The 20,983-nt window shown below is 36.1% G+C and overlaps 3 protein-coding genes across 3 annotated transcripts in view; 1 reads left to right on the top strand and 2 right to left on the bottom strand.

The window, feature by feature from the left end:
• LOC120136900 overlaps positions 1-1,803 on the top strand; it is a 28,484-nt gene extending 26,681 nt beyond the window's left edge. The window contains exon 6 of the transcript XR_005517387.1: positions 1,321-1,803. The gene's annotated coding sequence lies outside the window, so the exon portion shown is untranslated. The remainder of the gene's footprint in view (positions 1-1,320) is intronic.
• A 452-nt stretch (positions 1,804-2,255) lies between these two features.
• LOC120136899 (probable mitochondrial import inner membrane translocase subunit TIM21) lies at positions 2,256-5,796 on the bottom strand. The gene is made up of 8 exons (XM_039152829.1): positions 5,485-5,796; positions 4,871-4,936; positions 4,694-4,712; positions 4,176-4,336; positions 3,473-3,651; positions 3,334-3,382; positions 2,775-2,894; positions 2,256-2,689 (listed from the first exon to the last, which is right to left on the bottom strand). Exons 1-8 carry the CDS (start codon positions 5,596-5,598, stop codon positions 2,504-2,506), a joined length of 894 nt encoding a protein of 297 aa, XP_039008760.1. The 5' UTR covers positions 5,599-5,796; the 3' UTR covers positions 2,256-2,503.
• An 8,916-nt stretch (positions 5,797-14,712) lies between these two features.
• On the bottom strand, positions 14,713-20,309 carry LOC120136898 (autophagy-related protein 9-like). The gene is made up of 11 exons (XM_039152828.1): positions 20,097-20,309; positions 18,841-19,491; positions 18,394-18,714; positions 17,777-17,999; positions 17,331-17,510; positions 17,024-17,230; positions 16,768-16,845; positions 16,586-16,656; positions 16,369-16,479; positions 15,096-16,044; positions 14,713-14,722 (listed from the first exon to the last, which is right to left on the bottom strand). The coding sequence occupies exons 2-10, from the start codon at positions 19,419-19,421 to the stop codon at positions 15,189-15,191; spliced, it is 2,628 nt and encodes an 875-aa protein (XP_039008759.1). The 5' UTR covers positions 19,422-19,491; positions 20,097-20,309; the 3' UTR covers positions 14,713-14,722; positions 15,096-15,188.
• Positions 20,310-20,983: the final 674 nt, after the last annotated feature.

Raw genomic sequence — 20,983 nt, 5'->3', positions numbered from 1 at the left:
AAACGCCACTATTGTTTCCCCGAAATCGAATATATCTAGAAAATAGGGGCCCCTTTATAAGAATTTGTACAAGGCCCCCGAAAACTCTATCACGGCCCTGTCTTTATATTCTTACATGCTATCGGAAAGAAAAATTATGAAAAAAAAGGTTAATTCAACGGCTCTTGATTGGTTTGACATGAAGTTCAATTGTTAATGAATTATAAAGTTTGTCTTGTGTGCCTTTCTTCCTTGAAGAGATTGTGAGGTAGATGCCTCACCATTATTTCTAAGATACGTTTAATCAGAAAGAATTACATGTCATAAAAGCCATGCATTGTGTTACTTAAATCTTTTATAACTGAGTTCAACGCTTGCTTTGAAACTGCATTCGTGAAAAGTAAAAGTGGTCGGTTTATCTCTATTTACCAGATCTAAGAAAAACGCCCTTTTTTTTATCTTCTTCATGCCCTTGATGTCATTCTCTAACTGCCTATTTGAAATGTGTGGAAAATTTGTTTGCGTGTAATGGCTAGATGTAAATGACTGATTGGGTTGGAATTTCATGAAAAATATCAGTATTGGAAACTAAAGAGTTTGGTTAGACTATTATGAATGACCTCCATTCTTTTTTTTTTTTTTTTTGATAATTAATGACCTCCATTCTTATGTGTATCTGAGTATATTTTCCCTCTAAAGAAAAAAAAGGTGCTTTTTTGTAACCCCTTGACAAGCTTCATATGGAAACTCTATAAATGCCAAATCCTACTATAGCAGCAGCATATTAATAGGAAATATCATGAGGTTTGCTGTTTTGTCAGATTTGCAGTGTGATTGCTAGCTGTATCAGCTATTGGTTCCTTCATAATCCACGCGCTCACACTCACATGCGCATGCTAGAGAAGAGCACGGGCCTTAAATTTGTTAGGATGTCTTTTCTGAGATAAATGATGATTCCATCAGTTATTTTGATATTTTTACTGGAAGTCTCTGGTGGGCAATGACTCATACGCATCTGGTTGGAAACATTGAATACAAAGGTGTTTATGGTTAGATGCTCAGCTCATATGAGAGGAAGTTCATTAACTTCCATAACATTCATGTGTTTTTTACTTTGATTTCTAGTTCAGTGTTCCATCTAAAATGATGGGTTACTGTTTAAAACTTCAGCCTAACTGAAAGGCCATGTCATCCCCCCCCCCAAAAAAAAAATTGTTGTGGTCATCTTGGAAATGTTCCACGAACACGCACGCTTTGACGACATGCAAGGTATTATGCTTCGTTCTGTTTCCTTTATTTTTTTTTGGAAGGTAACCTTTATTGACTGTGTCAAGTTTGCAGTTTCCTGCAGATTATAATGTGCCATCAGAACAATAAAGATTCTGAAATGGATATTGATTTTCCCTTGGGATGTGATTCAAACTCGAAACTTCTCGATGCTGCTCAGTAGCTTCCTGGTTGGTCCTAGCTGGATTCTGGTATAAGATCGCATGCCCCATAGTACTGTCCATTACAGAAAACGCCAAAACATAGAACCAGATGAAAATGGCACTCAGCAGCAGCCTCGAATGTTTTTTGCTACCAACATGTATGTTATTGGGGAGCTTTAAAACTATATCGTTGTGGTCGGCAATGGGATTTTATTTTTGAACTATCATCCTGAAATTAGGAGTATTTAGATGATGATGCATTTTCTTTTTGACAAATGATGTGGAGAAGAGTGGCTAGTAATGTATGAAGTTTAGGTCATGTGGTTTCCGCTTAAAAAGTGGTCCAGCTTTCAACTTTTTACTGTTGTGTTTTCCTTTGTAGATCAAAGGATTTTGCGGTGGGAAAGTACCCATGCCAAACTATCTTACATAGTTAATGGTAGTCGGCACCGCCAGTATAATAGTTTATGATATCCAAGCTTTGTTTCAAAGCTTTGTTTGCTTTTATCATGTGCTAGTTATCAAACATCACCAAAAACTATGATTTAGTTTCATTTGATTACTTTTAAAAATCATGTCAAACATTTATGGTTGTACCTTGTGCTTCCTTGTATGAACCATCTCTTCCAACTTATGGGAGTGACAGATTCATGCCGACAATCATTGTTTGATTTCCTCCGGCGAACTCGGCCTCGACACTTCTACTTCGGCATTTGTCACTTTGTGGCATTAACAAGGTTGCTGGACAAAATCACGTTTCAGAGTAGAATATGGCAAAAATAAGAGCCCAAGAGTACGGCAAATCGGTCTGATAACATTCAAAGCATACTGAACATAGGGAGGGGGTGGGGGAAAACAACTGCAATGCTGGAATATTATTGACTGTAACTTGTGTAATCTTGCCCAGCATAGGATTAAGATTTCAATCCATGCAACCACCAGTACTAAGGGATAAAGTTAATGAATAGAACCCATTCACAACTTTAAGGAGAATGGACAAACAATTCTCGATCAAATCTATAAAAGATACCAGAAACAAAGCTCATCATCCAGAAACATTTTAATTCTCTGCCAAAAATAAGTTTACCCTGATGTTAGTTTGATGTAGAGGCTCTTATCTCCGCTGCCGGAAGATACGACTCCAGCATTAGTTCTGCTCGGGAAGGTGAATTGATCTGAACAATCAAGTAGGTATACTTCCATTTGTTGTCGGTTTTGTCCTTGAACATTTCCGCAAAAACTTTCCCAGCTCCATGAGGCCCACGGATATAGAAATTAACCTGTTTGAAATGGTTAAGAAGCAATCACCAAATCAAAATTTGCATGAGGCCTAGGACAACAATCTTGTAAAGATTAGAGGGTCACCTCCACATGTTCTATGCCATTTTCGTCCGTATAAATCCTGTTTGGAATACGTTGGCGAGCAGCACGATTTCTAGTTTCTTGACCATAGCCGGTAATAGGATGTCCAATCCTCACCCTAACCTGACACAAACAAATGTAATACCATGTGGCATAGAATTAGGATCACATATACTTTGGTTGTCTGTCGAATATATATGCTTAGAGTAGTATAAATATGCAAGAAAAACAGAAACATACTTATAATTTATCAAGCTAGTATATGCTAGATTCATCCAAAATCTGGCCTGATAACCGCTCAATGTTTTTTGTTCTCCGTTTTATTTTAATCTCCTTAGCATACTCCATTCTTATTTATGGCTTCTAAGATATTGTTTTGATGTTCATGCTGGCTGCAGATGTATATTGACAGGCTTCTGCCTAAAGACCCGCAGTTATAACTAGTAATACATGTTGTACTGTTAACATTTCTAGTTTCGACTGAGAACTGATTAACTGAGATAAACTCCAATGCCCCGTTTCAGTGTTGGGTTCAAAGACAAGAAAGCTGTTTTTTACAAACCTGGCTTTCGTTCTGAATCCTTTCCAGAGCTTGGTTGAATATCTTATACCTACAAAACCATGGTTGAATTAGGGTGCAACTTGCAAGTAAAGGGATAAGCTTAGCAACCCTAATCGCCAACTAGGCATTTGAAGCTTACTCTCTTGGTTGAAATATCAACTCCTTGAATACAGCATATCCTGCAGCTGCTGCAATCCCGAGCCCAACAAGGATTATGAGACTGTAGCTAGCGCCCTCCGTAAATGTCACAGGCTTTTCTGGGATATTATATGTAGGAGCATCAAATGGATCCTCAACATTGGATAATTCTTTTCTGGTCTGCCAAAGGGATAAAGACAACAACTCAGTGCGACTGATGTGAAGCTTCAAGTAATCATAAAGCCCACAGAACTAAGAAATGCAACAATTATATGTTGACCAGTGTAGCATTTGATGAGTACATCTCAGAGAAATCTCAATTTAATCGTTCTTTCCTTTGTTGTACACAATTGCCTTTGGAGTCCTACGAGGACAGATGGTATTTACTTGGTATGGAATAAACTTCAGTAGTGATTATGGTTTCTTTAATATTTACTGCAATGCAAGAGTATGATGAAATAATTTAAGTCATTTCATGCACAATTAGGAAAGAAAGGTGATGATAAATTCCGCAAACTTTCTGAAATATTCCTCTTTAGCATCCGGGCATAGATTGCCTCACCACAGAAGTGGATAAAACACGAATTCACTTGCACATTATAATTAGTTAATTACAAGCAAGCATCATGAAAAGTGATTTTGTCAATTAAAACCAACAGATATAAGAACACAAAAAGGCCAAAAATTTAAGCTAAGATCCGAACCTCATATGCTTCTTTCGATTGCTTTGAAGTTCTTGATGCAAAGGATCTAGCAAAGTAAGGAGACATGAGCTTCAATCCACAATTTTCTACATGATGGACCGAAGCTTGAAACCTAACTATACAATCTCCACCACACTGTCCTCTATAAAGAAGAGAACTGCCTGTTGGACATAATTGTCAGATAAAGTAGGTAAACCATTATCGGAGAAAAGAAGATAATGATTATCCTTATGCTAATCCAACTTGGAATTAACTTTTATGCACTTCAAAAAGTAGGCCACTTATGCATGAATCAATATTCTACGCAACAAAGTAACAGAAAGACAGGTGAACATGGAACTTCTCCATAATAGATATCCAATGATAATAACTGTAAAGTTAAATTTCAGTAACAACATGAATACAAGAATCCCATCGACCATAAGCTTCAGGCATTTGAATGAAACTTAGCAAGAAAAATATTCTCTAATAAATTTAACATAAATGTTTCAGATAAACATAGATGAGAAATAACTAACCATTAGCTCCAAGTACACCCTGCAGAACGAAAGAAGAAAGCATTCAGTTTGCACTTTGCAGCTAGAGAGAGAGAGAGAGAGAGAGAGAGAGAGAGTACAAATAGAAACACTTAGTCTGCACACTTCAGCCATTTAGAACAAAAAAAAATGTTAATAGAATGATAAATACTGCCTCACCTTCGATATAATATTTGCACCTGTCACATACTGTCTTGCAAAAGTAGAATTCAGATACACCGGAGACTGCAGTAATCAGTATGTCATCAGAAAATGGTTCAACAACCGATACAGATTGAATATATCTAAGAAACACTCTTAGAAGAATGTCAAAACTATAATCAATCATATTTATCAAATCAAAACAAGGTTTAGGCTCAACTCATAAAAGCAGAGGAAGCTCCAATATATTTGATTCGCTCATAGGCTTTTTGCTATACTAACAAGTACTACTTTTTTTTTTATTAATTAGGACAGAAGTAGTATCTGTTTGAAAGACTCTTAAACTGCAGACGTCGTGCTTGGACCAGAGACCTCTGGGATAACAACAATTTCTTAACGACTTAGCTCGAGCATTCATGAAAATAATTACTAACTTGTATATAACTTATGCTACTAAATTCTATATCCCTCCATCACACTTAACAGCTTCCAATCACCATTGCTACTACTTTGAAAGCTAATAACACAATTAAACAGAATAACATATCAAACAAAGCATTTGAAAGAACAGTAATGTCAAAAATAGAAAACTACCCATAGAAAGCAAGGAATTGAGGAATACATCAACATACCCTTTTAGAAGCTGGCGCAAAATCATTCAGAAAAGGCTTAGATTCCACAAATGATCTGAAGGGACCACGCCATATGCTCTTACTAGATATTACAGACCTCCTAATGTTCTGCATCTTCAAATTACACAAAGCTTAAACCTTTTTTCTTCTACAACTCTATGAAAAATACTATATTTCTTCCTGGATTACCAACAAAACAACAAATAAGAACACGAAAAAGAAACTCAACTAATTCAATTCAAAACGCATCAACCAGTTAAGAAAGACGGGATGCAATTGGGGAAACGAGAAACCCCAGCGGTAGTGGTTTTATTGAAGGAAAATAGCATCAAAGGCCCGTAATTGGGTCTTACGGCAGCCCAATAGTACCCTACAAAAACATGAAACACACCTTAAAGGCCCAGTATCCTGAAGGATATAATGCCAAACGTTTGCAAGTGTAATTATGAGAGATAAAAAGGTAGTTATGTTGTACGACAGTATAATATAAAGCTAAAAAAAGGTGCTAACAGAAATATTAATATTTTGTTACCCCCTTAGACTGATGCGGGTAACCTGATCTGATCTGGAGTGTCATATTAGGGCCACCGGAGCGACCCACTGTAAAAATCTCAGAAAATTTGAAACTTTTATTAAAATATGTAACTCATAAAATGATTTATCAGTATGCAGAAATAAAATAGATTTTCAGACTCGTATATAAAACAAAATACAATTACATGCCCCTAATCACATGTACCATACTCTGCAAGCAACGCTAGACGAACTCCATTACTGCACATGTTCAACCCTTTTAACCTGAAAAGGTGAGTAACAGAGTGAGCTTTGGAAAACTCAGTAATACATAACTACCAGATGATGCTGAAGAACGTGCAGATACAGATAAACATATATTTGTTTATCGGTTGAGACATCTACAGATCTTTATGTTGAGCGGAGATCCTACTGATATTTCAGGTAGTATCAGAAAATGAGTGTTTAGTTTAGGGAAATATTCGAATGACTGAGTTCAGTAGATCAAAATAGGTTATCTAGTGTATCCCTACAAAACCAGCGAAAAGATACATATCTTTTTAAAACAAATTATTAAAAGTTCAAAAATCATAGTAATCCTTCCAACCGCACAGCCAATAATATGTAGGTTCCCCAGAACCATACACCCAACCGCACAGCCAGTAAGGCCCTGAGCACAAAGCCGAGGAACCTGCAGATATACTTCCTCCAACTTTACCCCCCCAAATAAAATATTTTCCGTTAGTAAACGGAGATATCATAAATCAGAACAGAATGCAGGTAAGAAATCAGAACAAATTTCAGATCAGATGTCAGAACATAATTCAAATTGGAAATCATATAAAATATTCATGTGAGTAAGGAACACACTAGAGTTTCCATATATTATTCAGAGATATTGGATAATCTTATCTGGACATGGATCTTCAGTTTACCGATATAATGTAGGAAGTTAGAATCACTATTGGAAGAGTTCATTAACTGACAGATTCATCAGTTCTTCAGAATATGATTTATCAGGATCATATGTTATTTGAACATTTTTCTGAAGCTCTACGAAATCATAAAAGTATTTTGAATCCTTTACATCTAAGTTATTTGTGTTTTCAGATATGACCAGAGTGATTTGAGCTGATAAGGGAGAACTAAGATTAAGGACCTTTACAATCTATGTCGATTGATCGGATTATCGAACAACTCAAGATGAATAGTTCCCATAACTAATGCTAGTTGACTGGTCATTTCATTGCCCTTTCAATGTATTTACTTTTTAATACCAAAATTATTATCCTTAGATCATCTTCGGAATCATCGTTGAATAAATCTTCCAATGGTTTTTATTTTATTTCCATGCTTCCACAATATTATGAAATTCTAACGTGCTTGATTTGTACTTCATGACCCATAAGAACAGTACATCATGTAAGTTCATTAGTATTCCCAAACTTATCCAATTCACTTATTTAATCCTCAATCATTGATCTTACTCAGTAGTCAAGTCTATCCCGGTTACTTCAAAGTTTTCCAGAGTAATTCAGACGTTTCTAAATTTCGATACATATTGTACTTTTGTTCTGTTCAATTTGGTATTTGTGGTTGATTTGTCTAATAAAATATCCACTTCTTAGTACCAAATGCGCTCTAAAGTTTAGCTGAGCTGAGTACTTCCAGAATTATCATCGATCCAAACTTGAGGAGACGAACAAGCATTCAACTGGTACCTATGCCATTCAGGTACTGATATAGCACTAGCGTTGGTTGATCGACTTAATCTGTGTTCCATAACTTTCAAGTGTAGTACAACACCTATGCTTATTTGGATTCCTTAATTAATCCAAGACATTTACTTAGTCTAGGCCATAAGGGTATTTTCATCATTTTCGTCTTTACAAACTTCTTATCCAACTTCCAGGGTCAATTTTTTTCTTTTTACAACATAAGAGTATTCTCGTAATTTACCTTCGTAATTTACCTAATCGAAGTATTCTCATAATTTATCATTCAAGTACCTTTAATGAGATAAATTATAATTTACATATTAAGGATTGATTCCTTTATCACTCAATCACAGAACTTGTAATTCAATAGAGTCTTAACTAATATATCACTTAGACCATATTCGGTTCGAATTCATCCATAATCAAACATGCATAATAGACCAATCATATACATCCATGCATTTATCCATTATCAACATGTTCCATAAACCATAAAGAGGTAGTAATGTATTACCTCAATTTTTGTATCATACTGATCGATAATTTAAACTCCATTAGAATGCCCTCGATCTTGAAATCAATGTCCAAAAATTTTTCAGATAAATAACAACAGAAATTTCATCAGAAACGAAGCTTAATTATGAAAAACAGATCGAATCGAGTGATAAATCAGTGAAAAATAGCTTACCATGTTCGAATTTTGCGAAACAGACTTCGGAATCGGACTCAGGACGTCGAAAAAACATAAAATATGACTTTTCAAAAATTTTGACTTTTTGGTCAAAGTCAACTATCAAAGTAAACAATCAAAGTCAACGATCAACGGGTTGACCCAGTGAGTTGAATAAGCCGAGTTAACTCAGTCGGGAATGCGGGTTGGGTAGGCGGGTCGACCCATTTCAAGCTGTCCAGACATTCCTCACTCTCAAGGGTGGCGCGTGGGGGCGCGTGCGGCCTCGTACGGTACCTAAAAAATTCCACAAAAATTTCTAAAATTATTTTAAGGGATTTTGAGACACTTATCAAGCTTGGTTCATAATTTTGAACGGCAGAGAGCTCGATTTTAAAATGACGGAAACTTTAACTTCCTCACCTCCTCATGCGCCAGCGACGACGGAGACAAAAAGGATATCGGTGGACTCGAAACGATGCAAGGAACACGATTGTGCGGGAGGTGTCGAGTTAAAACCAGTGATACTTCTGGTTAAGATTTACGGAAAACGACGCTGATTCACAACGAGAGGTTTGAGGGGTTTTGTTCATCGATTGACAATGAACACGATGGTGGTTTCGGATTGACGAACGGTAACCAGACGGTGGAGAAATCGGAGCTCAAAGGAAGGTCAACGGGGGAGGGAAATGGGAAAATCATTTTGCAGAAAATATACGGGGGAGAGAGTTTATAATTCAACACATAAGAAAAATGGGTAAATTCAAGATTGAGTCCCTGAATTTCCTAAACTTCTTAAAATAGTCTTCCAACTTTGTGATTTTACACTTTAATCCTCAATTTCTTCCAAAATATCACTTAAATTCAATACTTTATAATTTCTAAAATTTAGCCCCTAAATTAGGTTGTGACAATTCTCCTATCCTTAAAAGAATTTCATCCTCGAAATTCATTCATGTCACATAATTGCATAAATGAACTTCCATAAGTTCTTTCATATCTTCAAGTAGCTTTTACAAAAGTATTGTTCCTCTATAAATCTTTAACTAGTTGAGTATACATTTTCTTCAGAACTCTCCCTCATTTCAATAAAATAATCAGAGCAGATTTATCATTATGGAATCAATTCAACCTTAGTTACGAGAATAGGCCCATAGAACAATAACATATCTCAATTTTATTTCTGGAGTCGGGTCAGAATTTCTCGGATAAGTAACTCTCACATGGCTCGTGAGGTACTTTACATAATTTAGATAGATGTTACTGGTATTCCTTTATGCAAAGGTAGAGCTTGAACAGATAGAAAACTTAGATTTGCTCGTTACAGAGAGGGACTCAACCGTGGAGTTTCGACTCAGAGAAATACGACTGTAGTCTAGGGGCATGTACTGATCAGACATTTTTTGACATTCGACCGGTCGGTCTATTCAGAAAACTGACTTAACCTAAACTCTGATACCACTAAATGTTACCCTCTTAGACCGATGTGGGTAACCCAATCCGATCTGGAGTGTCACATTAGAGCCACCGGAGTGACCCACTGTAAAAATCTCAAAAAATTTGAAACTTTTATTAAAACATGTAACTCATAAAATGATTTATCAGTATGCAAAAATAAAATAGATTTTCAGACTCGTATATAAAACAAAATACAATTACATGCCCCTAATCACATGTACCATACTCTGCAAGCAACGCTAGACGAACTCCTTTATTGATGTTGATAGTTGTATTGGTTCAATCCTTTTAACCTGAAAATGTGAGTAACAGAATGAACTTTGGAAAACTCAGTAATAAAAAACTACCATATGATGCTGAAGAACGTGCAGATACAGATAAACATATATTTCCTTATTATTTCAGACATCTACAGATCTTTATGTTGAACGGAGATCCTACTGATATTTTAGGTAGTAACAGACAATGAGCGTTCAGTTCAGGAAAATATTTCGGATGACTGAGTTCAAGAGATCAGAATAGGTTATATAGTGTATCCCCACAAAACCAGCGAAAAGATACATATCTTTTTTAAAAAAATTATTAAAAATTCAAAATCATAGTATTCCCTCCAAATGCACAACAAATAATGTGTAGGTTCCCCAGAACCAACACCCAACCGCACAGCCAGTAAGGCCCTGAGCATAAAGCCGAGAAACCTGCAGATATACTTCCTCCAACATTACCCCCAAATAAAATATTTTCCATCAGTAAACGGAGATATCAGAAAACAAAACATAATTCAGATCAGATATCAGAACAGAATCCATGTCAAGAATCAGAACACATTTCAGATCAGATATCATAACAGAATTCAAATTGAAAATCAAATAAAATATTCATGTGAGTAGGGAACACACTGGAGTTTCTATACATTATTCAGAGATATTGGATAATCTTATCGGGTGAAGAAACACGGATCTTCAGTTTATCGATATAATGTCGGAAGTTATAATCACTATTAGAAGAGTTCATTAACTGACAGAATCATCAGTTCTTCATAATATGGTTTATAAGGATCATATCTTATTCGGACATTTTTCGAAAGCTCTACGAAATCATAAAAGTATTCAGAATCCTTTACATATGAGTTATTTGTGTTTTCAGGTATGACCAGAGTGATTTAAGCTGATAAGGGAGAACGAATATTAAGGACCTTTACAATTTATATGGATTGATCGGATTATCGAACAACTCAAGATGAACAATTCCTAGAACTAATGTTTGTCGACTGATCAATTCATTATCCTTTCAGGGTATTTACTTTTTAATACAAAAAATTCTTATCCATAGATCATGGTCGGAATCATCGTTGAATAAATCTTCCAATGGTTTTTATTTCACTTCCACGCTTCCACAATATTATGAAATACTGACGTGCTTTATTTGTAGTTCATGACCCATAAGGACAGTACATCATGTAAGTTCATTAGCATTCCCAAGCTCATCCAATTAACTTATTTAATCCTCAGTCATTGACCTTACTCAGTAGTCAAGTCTATCCCAGTTACTTTAGAGTTTTCCAGAGTAATTTAGAAGTTTCTGAATTTCGATACAAATTGTACTTTCGTTCTATTCAATTTGGTATTCGTGGTTAATTTGTCTAACAAAATATCCACTTCTTAGTACCAAATGCGCTCTAGAGTTTAACTGAGCTGAGTACTTTCAGAATTATCATCGATCCAAACTTGAGGAGACGAATAATCATTCAAGTGGTACATATGCCATTCATGTACTGATATAGCACTAGCGTTGGTTGACCGGCTTAATCTGCGTTCCATAACTTTTAAGGGTAGTACAACACCTATGTTTATTTGGATTCCATAACTTAGTCTAGACCATAAGGGTATTTTGATCATTTTGATGCTAAATGTTAATTCAGTCATTTCCGAACTTGTGGATATCCAATCATTCCTGGGCTTGGTGACATTCTTGGGTCATTTCCATTCCAGGGGTATTATGGTCATTTTACAGATATAGGGTATTTCAATTTTTTTCTTCCATATGATCTTATTATTTAATTCAAACTTATCATCTATTCGAGTCATTTCGAACAATTTTGACAAAAAAGTACCCTCGATAAATTATTCTTCAGGTATTTATTTTTAACTCGGAGATTTTCAAGTCAAGTGCATTCTCAGATGTTACAAACAGATCAGGAATTTTCTATACAAAGTCAGAATCTTAATAATTAAATCTATAATTTATCGAGCTAAGTACAAATCCTCAAAGTACTTTCTCATTCAGGGTCAACTCGGATTATTTTTACCTCTCAAGGGTATTTTCGTAATTTTTTAACCAAATAATTTCGGTATTAAAACTTTTAACAAGGATAATTATAATTTAGAGATTCTAGGATTAATCGCTTTCCTGGATAATCTCTAAACTTTAAATTATTCCTTATCAAACTTCTAGTATATTGTACAAGCCATCTTGGTTTTAGAATTTGGTTATCCAGATTTTCTAAGCAAAACTAGTATTTTCTAAACACATCAGTAGTTTCATCAGATCAATATGTCTTTATAAACTTCTTATCCAACTTTCAGGGTCAATTCTTGTCTTTTTACAATATAAGGGTATTCTCGTAATTTTACCTAATCAAAGTATTCTCATAATTTATCATCTAAGTACCTTTAATGAGATAAATTATAATTTATATATTCAGGACTGATTCCTTTATCACTCAATCACATAACTTGTAATTCAATAGAGTATTAACTAATTTATCACTTAGACCGTATTCGGTTCGAATCCATCCATAATCAAACAAGCATGCTAGACCAATCATATACATCCATGCATTTATTCATTATCAACATGTTCCATAAAGCATAAAGAGATAGCAATATATTACCTCGATTTTCGTACAATATGATCGACCATTTAAACTCCATTTAAACGCCCTCGATCTTGAAATCAATGTCCAATAATTTTTCAGATACACAACAAGAGAAATTTCATCAGAAACAGAGCTTAATTGTGAAAAACGGATTGAATCAGGTGATAAATCAGTGAAAAATAGCTTACCGGGTTCGAATTTGGCGAAACGGACTTCGGAATTAGACTCAGGACGTCCAAAAAACATAAAATATGACTTTTCAAAAATTTTGACTTTTTGGTCAAAGTCAACGGGTTGACCCAGTGAGTTGACTCAGCCGAGTTAACTAAGCGCGAGTTGACTCAGTTGGCCATGTTATTCGGGTCAACGGGTTAGCCCATTTCAAGCTGTCCAGATTTTCCCCACTCTCAGGGGTGGCGCGTAGAGGCACGTGCAGCCTCGTACGGTGTCCGAAAATTCCACAAAAAAATCTAAAATTATTTTAAGGGATTTTGAGACATATACTAAGGTCGGTTCACAATTTTGAATAGTAGAGCTCAATTTTAAAACGTTGGAAACTTTAACTTTCTCACCCCCTCACGAGCCGACGACGACGGAGACAAGAAGGACACCGGTGGACTCGGAACGATGCAAGGAACACAATGGTGCGGGAGGTGTCGAAAACGGGTGGTTGGATGGACGTGAATCGACGGAAAACTAATAGCAATCAAGTTAAAACCGACGATACTTCCGTTTAAGATTCACGGCGAACGACGCCGATTCACGATGAGAGGTTTGAGGGGTTTTGTTCATTGGTCGACAATGAACACGATGGTGGTTTCAGATCGACGAATGTGGAGAAATCGGAGCTCAAAGAAGGGTCAACGGGGGAGGGAAATGGGAAAAGCATTATGCAGAAAACATACGGGGAGAGTTTATAATTCAACACATAAGAAAAATAGGTAAATTCAAGATTGGATCCTTGAATTTCCTACACTTCCTAAAATGATCTTCCAACTTTGCGATTTTACATTTTAATCCTCAATTTCTTCCAGAATACCACTTAAATTCAAATACTTTATAGTTTCTAAAATTTAGCCCCGAAATTGGGGTGTGACATTTTTTTAACATTTTTATAGAACGCTACCTAAAATATTATTTTTTACCGAAAATATTAATTTTGCTACCTAAAATGAATATTTCCAATATTAACATTTCCGGTAGAAAAATAACATTTTAGGTAGCGCCCAATATTAATATTTCCAATAGAAAAAATAACATTTTAGGTAACGTTCTACCGGAAATACTAAAAAAAAACATTTTCGATTACATTTTTTCTCTTAACCTTGTATTATGCTACCTTTCTTTAGACATCCCTAGATAAAAGGGATTTTCTCTAGCAAAATATGAAATATATATCTACCATATTTTATATAAAGCATGATGAATGTTATTCGGATCCTCCGAATAGAGGCTTGCCTTGACTTCCATCAGCATCTCGAAGAATTCCGCCACAACTTTCATTGTGTCATTCGATAGTTTCTCGGAAACTCCATGGCTAACAGCCTGTTTGAAAAGACAAAACTAAGTAAAACTTGAGAATATTCCAAAAAAAGAAAAAAGAAAAAAAAGATCTGTTTTAAGGTTGTAGCATGAACCTGAAAAAATCCGAACTTTTGGGTGGCTTTGAGAACATTTATGATCGTATCGTTTCGATTAATCAAAGCTTCCCCGAGGTTGATAATAGGAATGGCAACCTTGCCACTGCTAGGAATGGCAACCTTGCCGGGTCTGGTTTCTGGTGGGCAAATATAAGACTGGGGCGAAGCACCATAATTGCACCAGCTTGTAACAAGCCGCTCCATTATTTAGTCTTATCTGAAGTGAAGACTCAAACAAAAGTGATATATATATATATATATATATCACAATCAAGAGAATTGGATTAGTGAACCATCATAGTCAGATAAACATTTCTGGTAATTTTGAGAACATTATTCTATAGGAAGGTGGAATCTGATTCTTCCATAAGTGCCTGAAATATATGAATATTCCATTATTATGACCGACACTTGATAGTTGAGCACATCTATCAGCCGAATGATTATCCGGAATTGAGTTGGATTGAACCCTAAGAGGAAGATTAAAACTTAAAGACAGATATTGAACTACAAATCGTTCAACCCAACGGATATCGGTTACATGATAAAGACTTGAAGGTAAATGCCATACTAAACAAGTTGGCCAATACTGTTTAATGATGCTTGATAATGAAACAATTGCAGAAAGAGGTATATGGAATTGAATGAAATTTTAGAATGATCATCAATATGCTTGTAATTGTTTGTTTATACACTGTCACAATGCTAACAATGGCTCATTGAAGTATGTTAACCTCATGATGAATCTATATACAGCAAAAGAATAGAGAGTTTCCTTCATAAAACTAAACCCTAGTCCAACAATGGAAACCCATTGGCATTCCCATTCATTTCGATAAATCCGAGCTCGGGGCCCTCGAATTTACGGTGGGAGTTTCAGGAGGTCTGCTATATATATCATCAAAATGAAGACTTATATCCCCTCCTCCGGCTTCAAGATCATCCATGTACGTTGACCGAGATAACCTCCGAGAAGGCCTCAAATCAAGGAATTGATCTTCCTCTTCCACACTTCTCTCAGATAAGTTATCAAACTGACGGTCTGAAGAAAAGCGGTTGAAATCAGGAGGCTCGAGAAAGCTTGTTTCGGGCTGTATACTATGTGAATTGCTTCTAGCCCACCAGTGGCTCCTTGCATGGTGAGGTAGTTCGTTTGTATCGTGATGCTGGAGAACACTCTCATGGAAGAAAGAAGCCGATGATGAAGCTTCAAGATGTGCGTGCAACCGTGACCGACCATCGTAACGGTGTGACCAGCAGTCTTCATCTCTTGCTTCATCATGTGTCATGTTGGTTGGCACCCAATAATCTCCATACCGTTGGTCACCTGGTTCAGATGGCCTCATTGGAGCAGTCTCCCCCCTATAACCAGTTGCACGGCGAGCTCGAGAGGTGGTATAATACCAATCAAGAAGATATGCCTGATTCTTTTGTTCAGCATCAACTACCCATAAAGAACCAAAATTGCGGCCAGCGCCTGGAATATCATGTTGCATATCCCTTGATGAAAGACCATTTCTATCTCTGTATGCTCTCGGAGGGCTTGCTTGCCACAATCTACCGGGAGAAGATGCATGTCTAGTTCCCTGAGTTTGAAACTTTTGGTCCCTGGAAGTTCTAATATTCGACAGGAACTGCTTACCCCGAGCATCCGGTTCCCACGAAGGATAGCTACTTTGGAAACTGCAATCGGAACAAGATTATTCATGACAGAACTATGCTTAAAGGAAAAAATGCAGAAAAGGATATTCTGCACAAATAAAGGGTAGATCATCATAACCAAGATTCACAAACATAAACTTTAGAAAGGGAAACTGAAGTATCATGTTTCGCCAGACACATTTATAAATGAATCTCGAAACTTATCAGCTTAACACAACAATAAGAGTTATCGGAGATTTCGGATATCCCAAACTACTTTCACCAGGCAAATAGCAAAGATGATATGTGCATATCTAGGAAAGAGGATGTATATATGAGTCGAATTAACCATTGCAATGATCATACCTCAAGAATGATTTCTCCATTTTCCCTTGGGAACTCCTCTGAGCGCGAGGTGCATTGTGCGGAGAGCCGTAATTTTCATTGCCATGGTTTGAGAAATCAAAGGCACTAAAACTGCAAAATGGAAAGGGACAATCGGACTTAGTTTCATTTAACGGGACATGATACAGTTAGTAATAAACCAGTCCAACAGAAATCAAAAGAAAAAGAACGCTCTTACCTGCAAGCATGTCCGACACCTTCAATATCCACTGTAAAATCTGCAACAAACTGTAAAATGTCATCCACCCGCTGCAAAATGAACATTAAAAACTTTAGTTCAAAAACTAAGATCTATGGCTAAAGCAAGTGAAAAACTGACAACAGAAAATTTTCCCAAAAAGGAGATGGAAAAGGGAAAACCTTTGGAACAACAAATATAAGCAAGAATGGAGTGAGGAATATCGAGGTCATTTCTTCTAGCAACATCATTCCAGTGTACTGCATCAGAAAATTTTAAAATGAAAAATTTTAAAGAGAAAAGAATAAAAAAAACATTTCTCAAACAATATTTTGTTACTTCGAAATCTATATACCTCTGCCAGTAGTATAACTAAATACTTCGAACATCTAGGATTACAGGTAAAACAAAAAATAGGTAACTAAAATTAGGGGTTACCTGAAATAGAGTTTCGAACTCTATACGGACGGTTTCAGTGTTTTCTCTACCACCCCATCTCTTTGGCATGTAATGTGTATGTTGGACTACCATAGACATTGCTCCTTCATGATCAAGGACCAAAATTTCATCAGTAACGGCAGCCCGGCTAATAGCTGTTATGGTTCCAAAAACAGCTGCGTACCAAAACAAATTCCGACCGAATATCTACAAGTTTGGAACAAGGAAATGTAATTAATAAAACTGATGTAGAAGAGTTCAAAAGAAAATAAGAGAAACTGAAATGGTGGAAGCTCAAAAATATTACATGACCCTCTAGCAAAGATTCCTCTAAAAAGGCAATGATGATCAAGATAGCAGCAAAGCCACCAGATACAAATGAGATAAACTTCGCTATGATAGAAATAATTGGTGAGGGGAACCGGTTTAAATACTCAGAAGCATGCATTACACTGCTATTAATCCGATGCTTGAATAAATGGTCAACCTGTAAGACAAAGATAATTGTGTCATTTCATTTTCACAGTAGGTTCTGAAGAACATTTTTTTATCATGATAAATTTAATTTTTCGCAGAAAAAATATGTAACTTCAAAGAATTGTCTACGCTTACGATTGCTACATAAAAGTAATAACAGAAGCTTGTGAGGATAGACGGTGGATTAATCATTCTTGACTTGGCAGCACCCAAAACAAAGAAAAAAATATATATTTAGCTTTCAAACGAAACGTAGAGAAGGGGGAATGAATGTACCTCATTGAATTCCCTAAACATCCACTTCGACAAATTTGACCATCTGCGGGATGAAGCCGTGCTTGGATGATTATAGAATTGTTCAGCATGCCTTAAGAAGAGATAAACCAGCATGAATATAACAAGGAATGGAGAAAGAATAAGCATCACAAGCCCGACAACCATGAGTCTCTTCTTCAATGTTCTAGGATTATAAATGAAGTCCCTTCTAACACAGAAGTTTCTGCATCCGAAAACAAAGATGAAAATAAACCCCTAGAATTTAGCTTTTTTTTTTCTTTTCCTTTTTTGCAAAATATAATAGTACCTAGTAACATTTGAAGCTTGAAATTCTTCATATTTATATTGTTCTCCTTAAACATAAAACGAGCAATGGACAGTAAAACATTTTAAGAATTTTAATATAGTTCAAATAGTTGTCAAGTCCTCCCCCAAGTTTGTAATGATAAAAAAATGAAGAAATAAATAATTTTTCATTAATCATAAAGTAGAAAGTCATGAAACTTGCCTCTGTTGATGGTAAATCTAAAAGTTGGAAACATATCCATCGATGACAGTGATTATCTAAGTACTGTACATACATAACTGAAAGTCTAAAATTTAATCGTTAAACATACCGATCAAACATGCTCTGCAGCATACACCAATTTAAGGTCCATTCAAGCATCTTTGTTAGCATTAGGCGATGTTGCGTTCCATAAGGGCCAAATTTGACAGTTGGACCGACACCTGGGACCCAGGCTGGTAAAGGAAAAGCAAACACTCCTTTGTTAAGCATTCCAATCAAGTAGTTCTCTTTCCGCATCAATCGCATAACTACGTCATGCGCAGAAAGATCCTTAACCACACAGAGTTGTTGTGAACTTTGTAACCAGACAACCTTTTCAAGGATTGTTGCCCACGGCATGGTCTGAATCTCATTATCAGTAACATGGAGACTGCAAAATAAAATACAATAATAATAGCAAAACCATCAAACATTTTTAAGATGCTAATACCGTAAATGCTCTATCCCAATGAAAAGTTAAAGCTTCTGGTGCATCTTGTAACTTATGGATGCTTACCTGTTATAATAGAAGTGTCGTATTCCAAGGGTATCCTTTAGTTGTGCAAAATATCTCAAAAAACAGAATATCCAGTAGATGGAAAAGAGCCCCAAGTATCCAACAATAATAGCCTTTGAAAGTGTTAAAGGGGTTAATGGGTGTTGGTGAAGAGCTTCCTTAGCAAGATCACACGGCTTAGTTCCAGACTCGACTGCATCCATCCCGCACTTGGCATTGCAGAGACCATTCCAATCAACAAATAATAGGAAGAACCCTGAGAAAGATATAGTAAAGCCCAGGCTCAAAAGTTCGACAATCCATTTAATAATCATGCACCAAAGCCCTTTCTCGCAGTAGTAGCTATAGAGCCGTTCGAAGAACAAGTCCAAGTCAGCAATTAGTTCTACATTCTGAGTCTCACCATTCAGAAGCCCCGAAGGACTATCACTACTTGGACTTGGCGGAACTCTTCCATAGTCAGACAACTCAATCTCAGAAGATACATCACCTAGTAAGCCTGTCGTCAAAGAGGATTCACGACCCCATCTCCACTTCAATATGCCAAGAGAATTTCCAGGCTTTAGTCCCCTGAACATCATTTGTAAATCTTGATGGCAGGGAAAAGATGCCAGTCCATTCCCCAAAATAGGTAAATGTTTAGGCAAGGTTCTGCAGATAAGAAGAAAAGTAGGCAAATTCCCTTTATATGATGAATGTATGCACGCACTCACAGGAACATAAATATGCAAACATAAAAGCAAAACAGAAACCAAGCAACGTTATGGACTGCACAAAACATGACATTGATATCGTTCCGAAACAACGAATAAACAAGACCTGAAACAGACAAAACATCATAAAATAAATACCTGCAAACCATAACTCGAGACAAAACCACAAAACTTTTCTCCAATGAACCAGCACAGGCAACAAGCTACAACAATTTGATCCTAGAAACTTAAATTGCAGGTTCTTTCAACAGAAATAGCAGCAACCATTTGCAAAACCATAAATTATAAAACATGAAACATTAATAAAAATAATAACATATAGGGCAGAAAAACATCAAACGAGATTAAACTGGAGCGTATAAGTAGGTGCCCATTCATAGTTCAACTAAAAGCACTCTTGAACAAAAGGACTTGCCCAAATAATATCCTCAAAACACACCAAAAAAGGAAAGAAAAATAAAAGAAGTATCTGAAACAAATAACATGTCAAGATTACCCATTTAATACAATAAACAAGAAAAAGAAGAAAGTTTTAGAATTTACCTCCTACCCACCAACGAGCAGCTCCCAATAACACCGATAAGAATGAACAAATAGTCAAAAACGGCGAAATTAGCCGATGCCCACTATGAATAATAGCGCAAAAACCAACAAGTAGATGAAGAGCCCAAAGCCATGGTTGTGTAGAACAAAAAAGGAAGGGCTTTTGATATTATTTTGGTAATGGCAGAACTTTTATTCCAATGAAAAAACTTCGCTTTTAACAATAATAAAATCCTATTCTTAAATGTAATTGGGGTAGGTGGAAGACCTCCGACAGTTATAAAATTTAAAAATAAAGATAAAATGTAGTGCATGTATAAATAAATATATAAATACATAGATTAACAGTCTTCATATGCAGTCTTCATATGCGCGTCTGTAATGGGAAGTAATCCCTGCAAATGAATCCCTGCATAAAAATCTCTGTATATAGACAGAAACGTTAGACCCGACAAAATTTAAAAAGATGAAACCATGACGAGAATGATACACAATAGTCAACGATAACAAGCAACGAGAAATAATAAAGTCAAAATGAGTTAAAACCTAAACTAAGGCAACACTACTCCGCTACACTAGTTCTAAGCCTTCATAAATTCCAATGACAGAGACGATAAAAAAAATAGAAGTCATGGAAATTACTACAAAGTCATTAAAAGAAAACGGAGATGATACACCCTATGGATGTGACATGCACTACTCGACTACCTTGATCTTAAGTCTCCATACTTTCCTATCAGAGGTCATGTATTCGGTAAGGGCTAAATCCTTCAAATAAGATCTCAAGCAGTCTTTCCACTTCCGCCTTGGTCGTCCTCTCCTTCTGGTACCGTCGACTGTAATCGACTCTGCTCTTCTAACTGTATCCGACGGTTGTCGCCTAAGGA

The sequence above is a fragment of the Hibiscus syriacus genome, unplaced genomic scaffold (assembly GCF_006381635.1).
Source record: "Hibiscus syriacus cultivar Baekdansim isolate YM2019G1 unplaced genomic scaffold, ASM638163v2 tig00110637_pilon, whole genome shotgun sequence".
Lineage (NCBI taxonomy): Eukaryota > Viridiplantae > Streptophyta > Magnoliopsida > Malvales > Malvaceae > Hibiscus > Hibiscus syriacus.
Note: the sequence above shows the minus strand (reverse complement) of the source record. Positions and strands in the feature narration are given on the sequence as shown.